At 41.6% G+C, this 12,753-nt stretch overlaps 1 protein-coding gene across 2 annotated transcripts in view; it reads left to right on the top strand.

Annotated features, from left to right (window-relative positions):
• Positions 1-12,753, top strand: part of kif20a (kinesin family member 20A) — a 58,954-nt gene that overhangs the window by 25,566 nt on the left and 20,635 nt on the right. Inside the window, exons 4-13 of one of the 2 annotated variants that reach the window (XM_085995190.1) lie at positions 230-368; positions 487-671; positions 2,340-2,457; positions 4,283-4,480; positions 5,207-5,318; positions 5,875-5,943; positions 7,669-7,812; positions 8,280-8,445; positions 9,751-9,918; positions 11,164-11,294. In XM_085995190.1, the coding sequence (XP_085851316.1) occupies positions 230-368; positions 487-671; positions 2,340-2,457; positions 4,283-4,480; positions 5,207-5,318; positions 5,875-5,943; positions 7,669-7,812; positions 8,280-8,445; positions 9,751-9,918; positions 11,164-11,294 (1,430 nt within the window). Of the gene's footprint in view, positions 1-229; positions 369-486; positions 672-2,339; positions 2,458-4,282; positions 4,481-5,206; positions 5,319-5,874; positions 5,944-7,668; positions 7,813-8,279; positions 8,446-9,750; positions 9,919-11,154; positions 11,295-12,753 lie in introns of both variants that reach the window. The other variant, XM_085995189.1, reaches the window with a different exon arrangement.

The raw sequence follows: 12,753 nt of genomic DNA on the forward strand, positions 1-12,753 counted from the left end.
CATATACGGCATCTCAAAATACTATTATGAAAGAAATCTTGACATGATGAGGCACTCTATCAATACAAGCATTACTTTTATTATTTACACAGGCATGCAATAACAATGTAAAAATGTGGTATTAAAATAAAACAATTAATCACCATGAATCATTTAAAAACAAAATCTTGGAAGAATTGTTCTGAATAACATATAAACCCACATACCATTATTTTGTTTGTTCCTTCAGATATTTGACCCTGAGACAACCCAGAAGTTGTTCTTTGATATTGTCATGAAGAACCTAGTAAAGGAAGCTCTGGAGGGTCAGAATTGCTTAGTTTACACCTATGGTGTATCAAACTCAGGAAAAACCTATACCATTCAAGGTAAAATGCATTTAGGGTCTGCTTTAATGTGGTTGGAGCTATATTACACTAACGTGGAAGAGGTGCTCTATGGCACCGCACAAGGAGTATAATTTATTGGATCCTGTTTTATTTGTAGGCAGCAAGCGTGATAATGGAATTCTCCCTCGATCACTGGCAGTGATTTTCAACAGCATCCAAGGAAAGCTGTATCCCAGGATGGACCTGAAGCCTAACCTCTGTAACGATGTAATCAAACTGGATAACAGGATGGTGAGACAAGAGGAGCTGAAGAAACTCTCATTACTGGGCGTTGTCAGGGAGGTCAGTGTTGAATTTCGACTGCGTACATACAGTTACAATGCTTAAAATGAGGCTATGCCAATAGTGGGCCTTGTAGGTGAGCCATTTAATATGTCGTGTTGAGCACAATATGCTGACTCACTAGTGCCAATCCTGTTCATTGAGAACAGAAACCCTTCTTGCATAGAAACTGCATCTGGTCTTCCATGGTGCCACTCTCAAAACATTTGAGGCAGTAATGCACATTGTATTTGTTTATTATGGTTATGTGTCAGCTGTGGCTCAGTGGGTAGCACACTCACCTCTGAGTCAGAAGGTTGTGGGTTCAAGTCCCACTCCAGGGATTTGTGCACATAAATCTAGGCTGACACGCCAGTGCAGTGCTGAGGGTGTAATCTAGGCTGACACTCCAGTGCAGTGCTGAGGGAGTGCTGCACTGTCGGAGGTGCTGTCTTTCAGATGAGACGTCAAACCGAGACCCCGTCTGCATGCTCAGGTGGACGCCAAAGATCCAATGGCACTATTTCGAAGAAGAGCAGGGGAGTTATCCCCGGTGTCCTGGCCAATATTTATTCCTCAATCAACTTCACTAAAACAGATGATCTGGTCATTATCACATTGCTGTTTGTGGGAGCTTGCTGTGCACAAATTGGCTGCCGTGTTTCCCACATTACAACAGTGACTACACTCAAAGTACTTCATTGACTGTAAAGCACTTTGAGACTTCTGGTGGTTGTGAAAGGTGCTATATAAATGCAAGTCTTTCTTTTTAATGTACATTCACTTCTTTTGTAACCCATATGGTTTCTCATTACTTCTATGCTTGGGTCAAGAGACCACTTTGTGTACAGATATTAATCTATTCTTTTATAAAGTAGTTTGGACTGACCATCCAAGCAGTTTGTCCACTTAGTATTTGAGAGATCTTAATGATTTCATGAGTTCTTGGACAAGACACCAATAGGCAGCAACCAGTATGTTTGAGCAATAGATCAAGATTTATTAAGCTTACAGCGTAATATACTTCACAATAGGTGATAGTGTTAACAAGTAGCTCACAGCCCTTGGTCTCTGGAACCTCTCGGACACAGATGACGTTGTCTTAAGTCTGTTCCTTTTGTAAAGTTGTTCTTTGAGTATTGAGGTTTTAACCCTTTTATCAAAAGTTGGTTTGGCCAGTGTCCATATATGGTCTTTAACAAAATCACCACCTTTAATTGGTTCTAATGGTCAAAATACCATTGTCACTCAGACTAAGGTTAGCATCTTGGCCATTCCTTTTTCAGTACTTTTCCACAACCCTATCCTGCTGTCTTGTTATCTTGCTTATAGTTCTTCACCCCATTGGAATTTACCATGTCTCTCTCTTTATTTCCTGCCTCCCTGGTACAAGGCCTTTATACCAAGGGCCAATACCATGCTCTCAAAGCTGGGGATTCCCAAAAGGAAAAATTCTGTACGTAAATACCAATAATGTGTTGCAGCTTCACTTTCTCTTTTTTGCCCACCAGTGCATGCATTATACTACCTGATTTCAGTGTACCGTGTAAACTTTCCTAGGGCCAGGTAAAATTCTGCTCTTTTTTATCCCCTTAGTGTACTAGGGTGGGAAACCGCTTAAATATTGGTGCTGAGCACTTTATTTTGTGGTAGTAACCTGAAGTAATCAATTTTTGACTTTTTAATTAGGAGGATCTGCAAACTCCAATGAAGAAGAACATCAGCACAGAGTTTAGACTGAGGACACTTCTCAGCTGTGATTCTGATAGTGGCATTGGGGGCATGTCCTCTGTCAGTAATTTGGAAGGTAAGGTGGTCACTCACTCATTTGAAATGTATCTGGTTTAGATGTTGTGCTTAAATGGAGATCTGTGACCAGCATTCAGTTCTGGAATAATTTCACTTGTTTGTGCTGTAGGACTTTCTCCTACTACTGTTCGGACCTTGAGAATTACAAAAGCGTAACAATAACTTTGTTATAAATAAAATGATCTTTATTCACACTACATTTAAAAAATCAAGCATACATAGAAGCACCCTTGGTAATGTAAATGCCCACAGTTTATTAATTCGACTGTACATAAAAATACCCCCGGCAATGTATATGCCCACAGTTTAATAAGTCAAACTTGTATATTAATAAGTCCATACATAGAAGTACCCCTAGCAATTCATATGCCCCACAGTTTAGTCAAACGTACATAAAAGTATCCCCAGCAATATTTATATGCTCCACAGTTTACTTTAGCAATTTATATGCTCTGCCTGACTTTCATTCATACATACATACATACACTCTTCGGGTGATCAGTGGTAGGCTGCAAAAGTCAACTGGCCATTTCAAACAGCTCCCCTTGTCCTTCTTGAATTTTCGCGCTTCTGTGTCTTTCTTTTATAGTACCTTCCTGCCTGGACCCCCTTGTATATCTTCAGCTGCCTCCCTCTGATAGGTCAGTTTCACTCCCAACCTTCCCTGATTGGAGTTCCTTCTGCATGACATGTTCTTGTGATGTGTGTGTGATGAAATATTCCATTCATCACTGCCTGTGACTGTGGTTGGTTTCAGGTTTCAGTTCCCTTACCTCAGTTCCGTCTCCTCACCATTGTATTGTATATTGTAATGTATTGTGTGTAGGGCTCCGCCCATACCTGGCCCCTATGTAAGCAAGCTCAGTCTGGCCTCATATCCAGTACTGCAGACCTCCAGATGGAAGATACCTCTCTCCACTGCGTGTTACCTTCTAAGTTAATAAAAGCCTTGTTTTGTTTCGCTAACATCGAGTCTCGGAATTATTGAGGCACATCAGTGTGTGGGGGCAAGACTTCCTCTTCATCCGGTGCCTCCCCTTCCTGTCCATGTGGTCTTCCAAACAAAGGACCATATGCTGACCACCTCCATTTTGAATCCATACAGCAAAGGAACACACACTGACCTCCTCCATTTTGAATCTGTCCATTATCATCTCAATTGGTTCGCAATTTTGATCTCGACACGGTAGCAGCGGTTTTATTACGTGTGCAGCAGCTTACAGTGCCTTTGTACAGTGGTCATGGGAGCAGTCTGCCCATAAAGTGCCTTAAAGAACGAACTTGCATGTATGCAGTGCCTTTCATGTCCTCGGAACATCCTAGATTGCTTCACAACCAATGAATTACCTTTTGAAGTGGTATCCAATTTGCATACTGGAAATCCCACAAATAGCAATGAGATGAATGACCGGTTAATTGGTTTTAGGTGGTTGGAGGATTAATGTTGGCCAGGACACAAGGGAACTTTTCCCAGGAAAAAACTGCCTTTCTCAGTTATCAAATCTGGCCTCTTGGTGTATTCAGTGTCTGGATCAGTTCCAGCATAGTTGTTTGCATCGCTTAAAAAAATAAAAATAAAATATACATTCATTTAGAAGACATATTTCAGTACAGATCCTTTGCAAGTCTTTCTAGATGCAATTTGGGAGAATATTTTGGTATTGCTTAAAATGTCTGCATACTTGAAATTACTTGTGTAAGTGCTATGCAAAAATTTAAATGCAACGCATCACTATGCTTTATCAAAACTTTCATAACTGAAAGATTTCACTGGTTTCTGCCATCTTTTCTTTCCTTCCCTTTTCCCTTCCTTGCTCTCCTAGAGTCTGCATCCCGCTGGGCTGATCATGATACAGTCCTTCTCCGTCCGGAAGAGCACATCCAGTACTCCATCTGGGTCTCCTTCTTTGAGATTTACAACGAACTTGCCTATGACTTGCTGGACACTCCTCCTGCTGCAAACCGCAAACGACAAACCTTAAAACTGTGTGAGGATAAGAATGGAAATACTTATGTAAAAGGTACTTTTCCTAATCTGCAAATGGCTTTTTACTTTTTTTGCTCACATTTTTGGAAGAATAATGTGTTGATCCTGGTATGTTTGTTTCACATTCTGAAAATGGAGATTGTGCTACTGTTTTTTTTAAATAAAAGCTGAGGATGTAGTGAGATGAGTGAGAGAATGTGGATGCCATGTGCTGGCCAGTTCACACATCGTGGGGCTGATCACATGATTCCATCCTTTGCTTTGGGCTTGAACCACTCACTGAAACAGGACAGCTCTTCCCAGAAAATCTTTGTAACCTAGTGTTCTGCACCCGCCTGTCTATAGCCTGTTCTGGTTGAATGTGCTATAGTGAGTGTCTTAGTGGAAAGTTGGGAATTGTTTTTGGGAGATTTTGTTTCAGGAGTTTCCAGAAACTAGGCTGAGATATAAACCCTAGATGAACCCTTGCAATATGTTCAGGTTATGACCTAGTTGTATTTGACATGTATTTTTTTAATATGATGTATTCTGTGCTGGTAATTTGAGTTTGGGATTTCCCCTGCTTAAAAAAAAAAAAAAAAAAAAAGCTCGAGATTGGAATTGATGCAGAAACCCAGACCCAAGTTTTTGACAAATTAGAACTAGAATCATGAACCCCTTGTGTGTCAACAATGATTACAGCATTCTGGCTGTTAGTGAATCAAAGCTTCTGTAAAGGGGTTCTTTAACCAATTTCAGAGTTTTATTTGCTCCATTTCAGATCTGACCTGGATCAATGTGAGCGATGCAGAAGAAGCCTGGAAAATTCTCAAAATTGGCCGTAAAAACCAAAGCATGGCCAGCACACACATGAACCAGAGCTCCAGCAGGAGGCAAGTATTTTTATTCAGGATTTTGTCCATTGCTCCATTAAAGGTGGTTATTGGGGTCCAGTTAGTTGGGCCAGAGACTGCATGGGGAAGAACATACCCCAGATCATAAAGTGCAATGTTCCCATAATAAAAATATTCACATCTGATTGTTCTTAAAGCATTGGATTTACCCCACTCTGCATCTCCTTTCCCCCCCCCCCCCAAAAAAAAAAAAATCCTGCTCTAAGATTTAATTTGCACAAAGCTGAATATTTGTACTGGCAATTTACAACTCTAGAGAATTAATCTCGATTGTTAAGAGTTGTCCACACTCCAGATCTTTAATCTTGAGACTAATTGTGTTTTAAATAAAGTAAAAGTTTGAAATTAGTTTGAAAGTGAAGAATGTAAGTAACCATTTCTTGTAAGATCAAACAATATTGCTTATTAAAAATGCAGTTGTGCTGTAATGCCCCTTATTGTATTCTGATGCACTGTACCTTTGTTGCATGGGGGAAATGAAATATTCGGCATTTTGCCTTTTTTGGTCATGACTCTTTTTCCCTCTTGATTATAGTCACAGTATCTTCTCCATTCGAATCCTGCATGTGTCTGAAGATTGGAAGTCTATTCTTAAAACAAGCGAGTAAGTATTGATCTAAGTAAACATTGTTGCTTTTATCCTGACTATCCTTTGCAGTGTTAAATGTAGAATAAATATCTTGTGGTATTCCACATGAGGAGTCGAGACCAATTTTCACTTCAGGTGAAGCAGGGTTAGCGGGCGGGGAATAATTGGGCCACGGTACACTGTAATTCAGTCCCCATTTTAAAGTCCTACATCTTGTACATTATTTTTATATATTTTTGATTTTATATTTATTAAATAGCAAAACTTCTAGAAATTTGGAAATCAAAACTAGTTGGAGCATAGGAGTTTCCTGCAGTACAGGCTGATTAGCTGGAAGATATAATACTGAGGTGCTACAGCACGACCACTGACGTGATTACATTGTGACAAGTTTACATCGGCAGCTTCCATTATAAATGTAGATGTAGGAATTTGGAATGGGAAAAATTGACAACAGAAAGCAAATTTGGTAGACAGGAACTGGACACAGATGTAAGATTTTTAAAAGAAGAATGAACTTGCATTTATGTAACTCCTTTCACTACCTCAAAGCCCAAAGATCTTCATAGCTAATGTAGTTACTGTTGTTTTGATGGGAAATGCAGCAGCCAATTTGCGCGCAGCAAGGTCTCGGAAAACAGCAATGAGATGAGTGTTGCTGGTTGAGGGATAAATGTTGGCCGGGATACCAGGAGAACACGCAGCTCTTCTTTGAATTGTGCCATGGAATCTTTAATGTTCCATGGAGAGGGCAGACTTGGTTTAACGTCTCATGCGAAAGATGGCACTCTGACGGTGCAGTGCTCCCTCCCTCTACTGTCGGCCTATATTATGTGCTCAAGTCCTGGAGTGGGGCCTGAACATGTGACTTTACAGCGAAAGTGCTACTTTTGAGCCAAGCTTGCAGTTGTACTTCTGGCTGCTGCAGATATTCATGGGCATTATAAGCCTTCTAATAATTAAGTCTGCAGTGCAGAAAAGCTTCACGCAAATCTTGGCAAAAAGACTGTATGGGGATAGTTTTAACCTAAACCACCTGACGGCAGTTGACTGGATTGAATTGGCCACCCTTTTTGCACCATGCTGGATTTTTACTCTCCATTGAAGTCAATGGAAAGTAAAAACGGGTAGCAGACTCGAGCAGGCCTGTTTCCTGTCCAGCGGGATAGATTAAAAAGACTGCTATGTATCTCTCGTTTTTAGTGATTGCAAATTTTACGTTGTAAAATGAACCTGCACATATGATGCTGCAGTGTATTGTCTACCCACCTCAAAACGTTTCCATGACTTTTGTTGACTGTTTTTATTGTGAATCTTTTAGTCTCACCGCCAGAACTCCCTTCACTTAAACAATACTTAAAAACTATTTAAGGTGGAAAACTTTTTGGTTCAGAGAATTTTTTTTGATGGTGACACCATTGGGGGAGTAACTGGAGAAGTTGCGCCGCTAAACAGCATAGATGAATTGTATTGGAGTTTCTATTGCCAGATACTTCAGTAGCTCCAGCTGTTGGCAGAGCCAGGTACAGCGCATCCACTCTGCCAGTGTTGTCTGTTTCTCCTGCTGTTTTGGGGAAGCACTCTATAAACAAAAACACCATTTGAGAGGGGGAAATTGACAGTGTTAACTTTGTGCTGCTGATGGGAAAACTCTTCCGTTTTAAACTTTGTTTTTGCTGTAGTCAAGAATTTGCTGTAACCCAGGCAAAACCAATAATTGATTCCTTTTCTTTACATCAGACTAACTTTGTGTGACCTGGCGGGCTCTGAACGCTGCAAAGAACAGAAGTGTGGTGACAGGATGAAGGAGGCAACTAACATCAACACCTCCCTGCACACACTAAGCAGGTGTATCAATGCCCTGCGCCAGAACCAGCAGATCAAGTACGTACACCATGATCTTATTCTTTTACAGGTCCACTCCACTTCATTTCATTGTGCCAGCTCTTGCAGATTTTCAATCTTGTCACGCGGCCACTGGAGTAGCATGGATATGGAGCTGCCTGTCCAGTGGAAGTGAGAAATTAGAATAAAGGCATCAAAACTTGTGCATATGCAGTGAAAGCACTTCTATTTTTTTTAATGTACAGCCACTACAGAGCAGAATATAGAAATTGAATGAGAAAAATTGAGATTTTTATTCTTCCTTATTTCGGAAAGTTGACTTCCCTGTCTATTGCTAAGTGATGCACTGCTGGCTGTGAATTGAGTCTCTGACTTGGCTTGGTGATTTGAACACTAGGCAGCCTTGCAACTAGCTCACAAGTGCCACCTTCTGGCACTTGACCTCCTTGTGATTCAAGTTTGTTCTGAGTGACCAGATTCCTGAAGTATCTGTGCTGTATTTCCAGGTCAAAGCCTAATGTGGTGCCCTTCCGGGACAGTAAATTGACTCGTGTGTTCCAAGGATTTTTCTCTAACCATGGGAAGTCCTGTATGATCGTGAACATTAATCAGTGTGCGTCCACGTATGACGAAACATTGCAGGTCATGAAATTCTCTGCTATTGCCAGCCAGGTAAGCAATCCACAGCTCTCATAATGACCGTATAAAAGCTAGTGAATAGTGCAAGCTACTACGGAATCTCATCAGTGATGATTTGGGACCTGTCACCTGTGCATATTTGGTTTGGTTTTGCTTTTGAAATTGAGGTGTAACGGTCTTCCCTGGCTCTTGTACTGCACTGTTCACTTGAGTTCTTTTTATACAAGATGTTTTCTAGCCTGATTTCCTTTTTATACTCTTGTGACTTTGCAGGCATGTGCCACAATCATGACTATCAATTTCACTAAGGACAGTGCTCCACTAAACATTATTTGATCTTGTATGCTACCTTTATTTAAATTACCCCACCCCAGACTGACTGCATGGCTGAGGTGAGCAATTAGTCTTGTGGGATTTTTGGGTTTGGACCTATGTCCTCCTAAATGGCAACTGATGCTGGAGCTCTGATGTTGTGGGCCATGCTGTTCCATTGTATTGGGTTTATCACTACAATAAATAAAAATCCCCAGGTGTCAAACATTCATCATTTGATAGTCACACTATTGACTTAATTGAGATAAAACAATGTTTTACAACATTTGTCTGTAGTCAGCTACCATTATTTTTATGTAAAAGTAATCTCCATCTTTGTCTCTAGCAGTCTGTTCTTGAGACAGGTGGTGTAAGTCCTGTTGAATTAATATATAAATTCAATCGATTAAATGTACTCTACATAATGTTGCTCCTTTTTGAAGAAAAGGGTACGCAGTTCTTAGGCAAATTAAGGGGTTAGATGAAAAGTGCTTATAATAAGGGGTTACTATTGCCTAATATAATAATAATAAGGGGTTACTATTGCCTAATATTGGGCTCCTATAATATAGTGGATAGTGCGCTCGCCTCGCAAATGAGCGGCTTTAATTCCCGGGTGAGGCAAAGCCGTAGGCAAGTTTCTTTACACCAAATGCCTCTGTTCACTTAGCAGTAAGTAGGAACTCGGTGATTGGCAGATCACTTTCCAGGATAATATAGCAGTTAGCAAGTGGCCTGGTCTTTTGGGATTCTTTTGACACTACTTGCTATATCTGAACATGGTTCAGCTCCTACACTATAAAAAGAAATTCACATACTTTGGTGTTTGCATGTCACATGTGTATGGCCATCTTTGACAATTACTATTATAATATTGCTTAATATACTCAATGGTAAAGTCTCTGATTTGTTCCCAGCGCTCGGTACCAGGAGGTGATTTAGTTTGAGATCTAATCTGTTACTGTATACCACACGAACCCAGTTTAATGGGATATATCTGATTGATTGCTGTACCTTTCATTGTAGCTGATACAGCCACCTTCATTGAAGCTGTTTCCTTCTATCCGGTCACTACTCCGAGAGCATGATGGCTGGAACAACTGCAATGCTCAAGAACCAGTTGAGGAACAGGAGGAATTGGATGATGAGGATGACAGTGAAGATGAGACTGATATCAGTATACTGGACAAGGAGGTAGGTTCTTATTGCACATTGGCACCTAAAGCAGAAAATTTCTATCATAAGGTCCTTGGTCTTCGGTGCCTCTTTAGTCTTCCCTTGTGTTGCAAGATTGTAGGGTCTTGGCTGTACAGCTCTAGTTTATGTAGTGGGGAACGAAGAAAGCAAAGCAGTCAATGCCAGTTCAACAGTGTTACAAAATATATAAAGCACCAAATTTTGCTGTTGTAGGGCTTCTAACGGGCTCTGCATTAGGTAGACTTGCTCCTGCACGTTTAGATTTTTACATTTTTTGCATGACGTGTTGCTGAAAGTGAGCTGATAACAACGCAGCGAGGGAAACGGCATCTGGGACCTGAGTGAACAGGGCAAACAACCAATCAGATTGAAGGATTGTGAAATAAACAGCTCAAAGACTGAGAAGGAAGTGTAAATTAGAGAGGGTGAATTCAAGCTAGAGAAAGAGGAAAAGAAAGATTGGATTGAGAGAAAGAGACACAGTTTTTAAAATTTAAATATTAAAAAAAATTTTTTTTTTTAAATCTCTAACAACAATTAATACCTGGAGGAATGAAACTCGACACTTTTAATAGTTAATTTTCAGTGCCAGAGAGGTTGATTGGCAGTAATTAACACATCACTTTGTTAAAAGGGTACTTCGACTTGAAATGACAAGACTTAACTTTCTATGGAGAGTTTAGTTTGTGTCTACTGTGCAAATATAGCAACTTCATGTTATTCAAAGCATTTCAATGGTGAGCAGACAGGAAGTTGCTGTTTTTGCAATGCTCTCAGCGTAGCGGCACAACTCTGACAGCAATATTTGGATATTCTTGTTTAACCATGCATCTACCGGTTGCTGCACCATTTGTGCATAAATAACTGAGTACCATTAGCCTCATGTTATTTTGACAGGAAAATCTGGCCTGATTTTTTAATAACTTGCATTTTTTTTAAATACACATTTGTAACAAGAAGCAAACTGATAGTTGGAGAGTGTGTGTTAATATTGCGGTTTCCATGGAAGCTGCACATGCTCTGGTTGAAATACACTTGTTAATCTGTTAGTTGGTGACCTTATCCTCAGCAAACATTTACTTACTGGCATTTAATAAATTTATAAAGCTTTTGTTGCCCCTGGCTGAGATGGGGTGACTTGTCAACAGTTCTGCAAAAAGCTGACTTTGGTTTCTGATTTTTTTGTCTGTCTTGTGCTTTTATCATTTAACTGACTGTGAGTTTACTCCTCAGTCACTGCAGAAAGTTATTGAAGGCCTACAACAACACCTAATTAAGGAGAAGCAGGAGAAGCTGCTAATGGAAAGTGAGATCAGGCAAAGCGTTGTCAATGAGATGATGGAACAATACAACACAATGGAGAGACACTGGAGGTAGATATTGCTGGGTAGAGTGTGACACTTGCCTACTATGGTTAATTTTTAAGTAAATATTAAAGTATCACTAAGGATTGGCAAGGGTATGAAGATATGTTGTACTGGACTCATCCAAAATTGTTTTGCATTTTGAGGTTTGATAATTACTCAACTGAGATCCACGATGAAAAGGCAAAACTGGTGCTGTGCCTGTGTAAAGGCAAGAACTGTGTTTATGTACCACTTTTCACATCTTCGGGACATCACAAAGCGCTTCAGAACCAATGAATTTTTGAAGTATAGACACACGTTTTTGTAGGCAAGTGTAGCAAATTCCTGATATACCTATCAATTCGTCCAATGAAAAGCGACGAGTTAAGAAAGTAACTATAGGTTTTTATTGACTAAATAACAGAGCCCACCCTCGTGGGTGATCGAATCCAAGAAGGAGGAATACCAGCCAGTCGACCACCTTTATACCCGGGCAGGTAGGCGGAGCCATGGGCGGAGTCGGCAGTGGTCAGCCCAGGTATAGCAGCGTGACCAGAGGCGACCTCGTACAGTGATACAACAATGTGAACAGTGATAACTATAGGGAAACGATAGTGAACGGTAAAAGTGGTTTACCACATTCACCCCTTGTTTAGATTTGAGTCCGGCGGGGTGAAGTGTACTACCAGTTCTGGTATGTCAGTCTGTCCGGAGGCCTCGTAAGCCTGTCTGATCGTCGCAGCGGCGGTGTTGCGTTCTCCGGTGTTAATGCTGGCGTCTGCGAGGTAGGCGAAGGCTCTTGGGGTTCCGGTGTACCGTCTACCTGGGCTGGAATTGGGGGTTGGTTGGGGGGGGGGTAGCGGTGGTGTCTCCGGAGTGCCCGAGGGTGCGAGGTCTCATAAGGAGACTGTGTCCTCCCGCCCGTCTGGGTATGCCACGTAGGCGTACTGGGGGTTGGCGTGCAGGAGGTTCACCCTCTCGACCAGGGGGTCCGTTTTATGGGCCCTCACGTGCTTTCGCAGCAAGACAGGCCCCGGAGAGGTCAGCCAAGTTGGTAGCGTGGTTCCCGTAGTCGACTTCCTGGGGAAAACAAACATTCGTTCATGGGGGGTGGCGTTAATGGCAGTGCAAAGTAGTGACCGGGTGGAATGCAGCGCCGCCGGGAGGACCTCCTGCCAGCGAGAGGTTGGGAGGCCCTTAGACTTTAAGGCTAAGAGGACGGCCTTCCATACCGTCGCGTTCTCTCTTTCCACCTGGCCGTTCCCTCGGGGGTTGTAGCTGGTGGTCCTGCTAGTGGCGATGCCTCTCGCTAGTAGGAACTGACGGAGTTCCTCGCTCATGAAGGAGGCGCCCCGGTCACTATGTATATAGTTTGGGAACCCGAACAAGGCAAAGAGGTCGTTCAGGCATTTAACGACCGTGGTGCTGGTCATGTCTGGGCAGGGGAAGGCAAAGGGGAAACGGGAGTACTCATCAACAATGTTGA

The sequence above is a fragment of the Somniosus microcephalus genome, chromosome 8, assembly GCF_052327205.1.
Source record: "Somniosus microcephalus isolate GS21.2 chromosome 8, FLI_Smic_1.0, whole genome shotgun sequence".
Classification (NCBI taxonomy): Eukaryota; Metazoa; Chordata; class Chondrichthyes; order Squaliformes; family Somniosidae; genus Somniosus; species Somniosus microcephalus.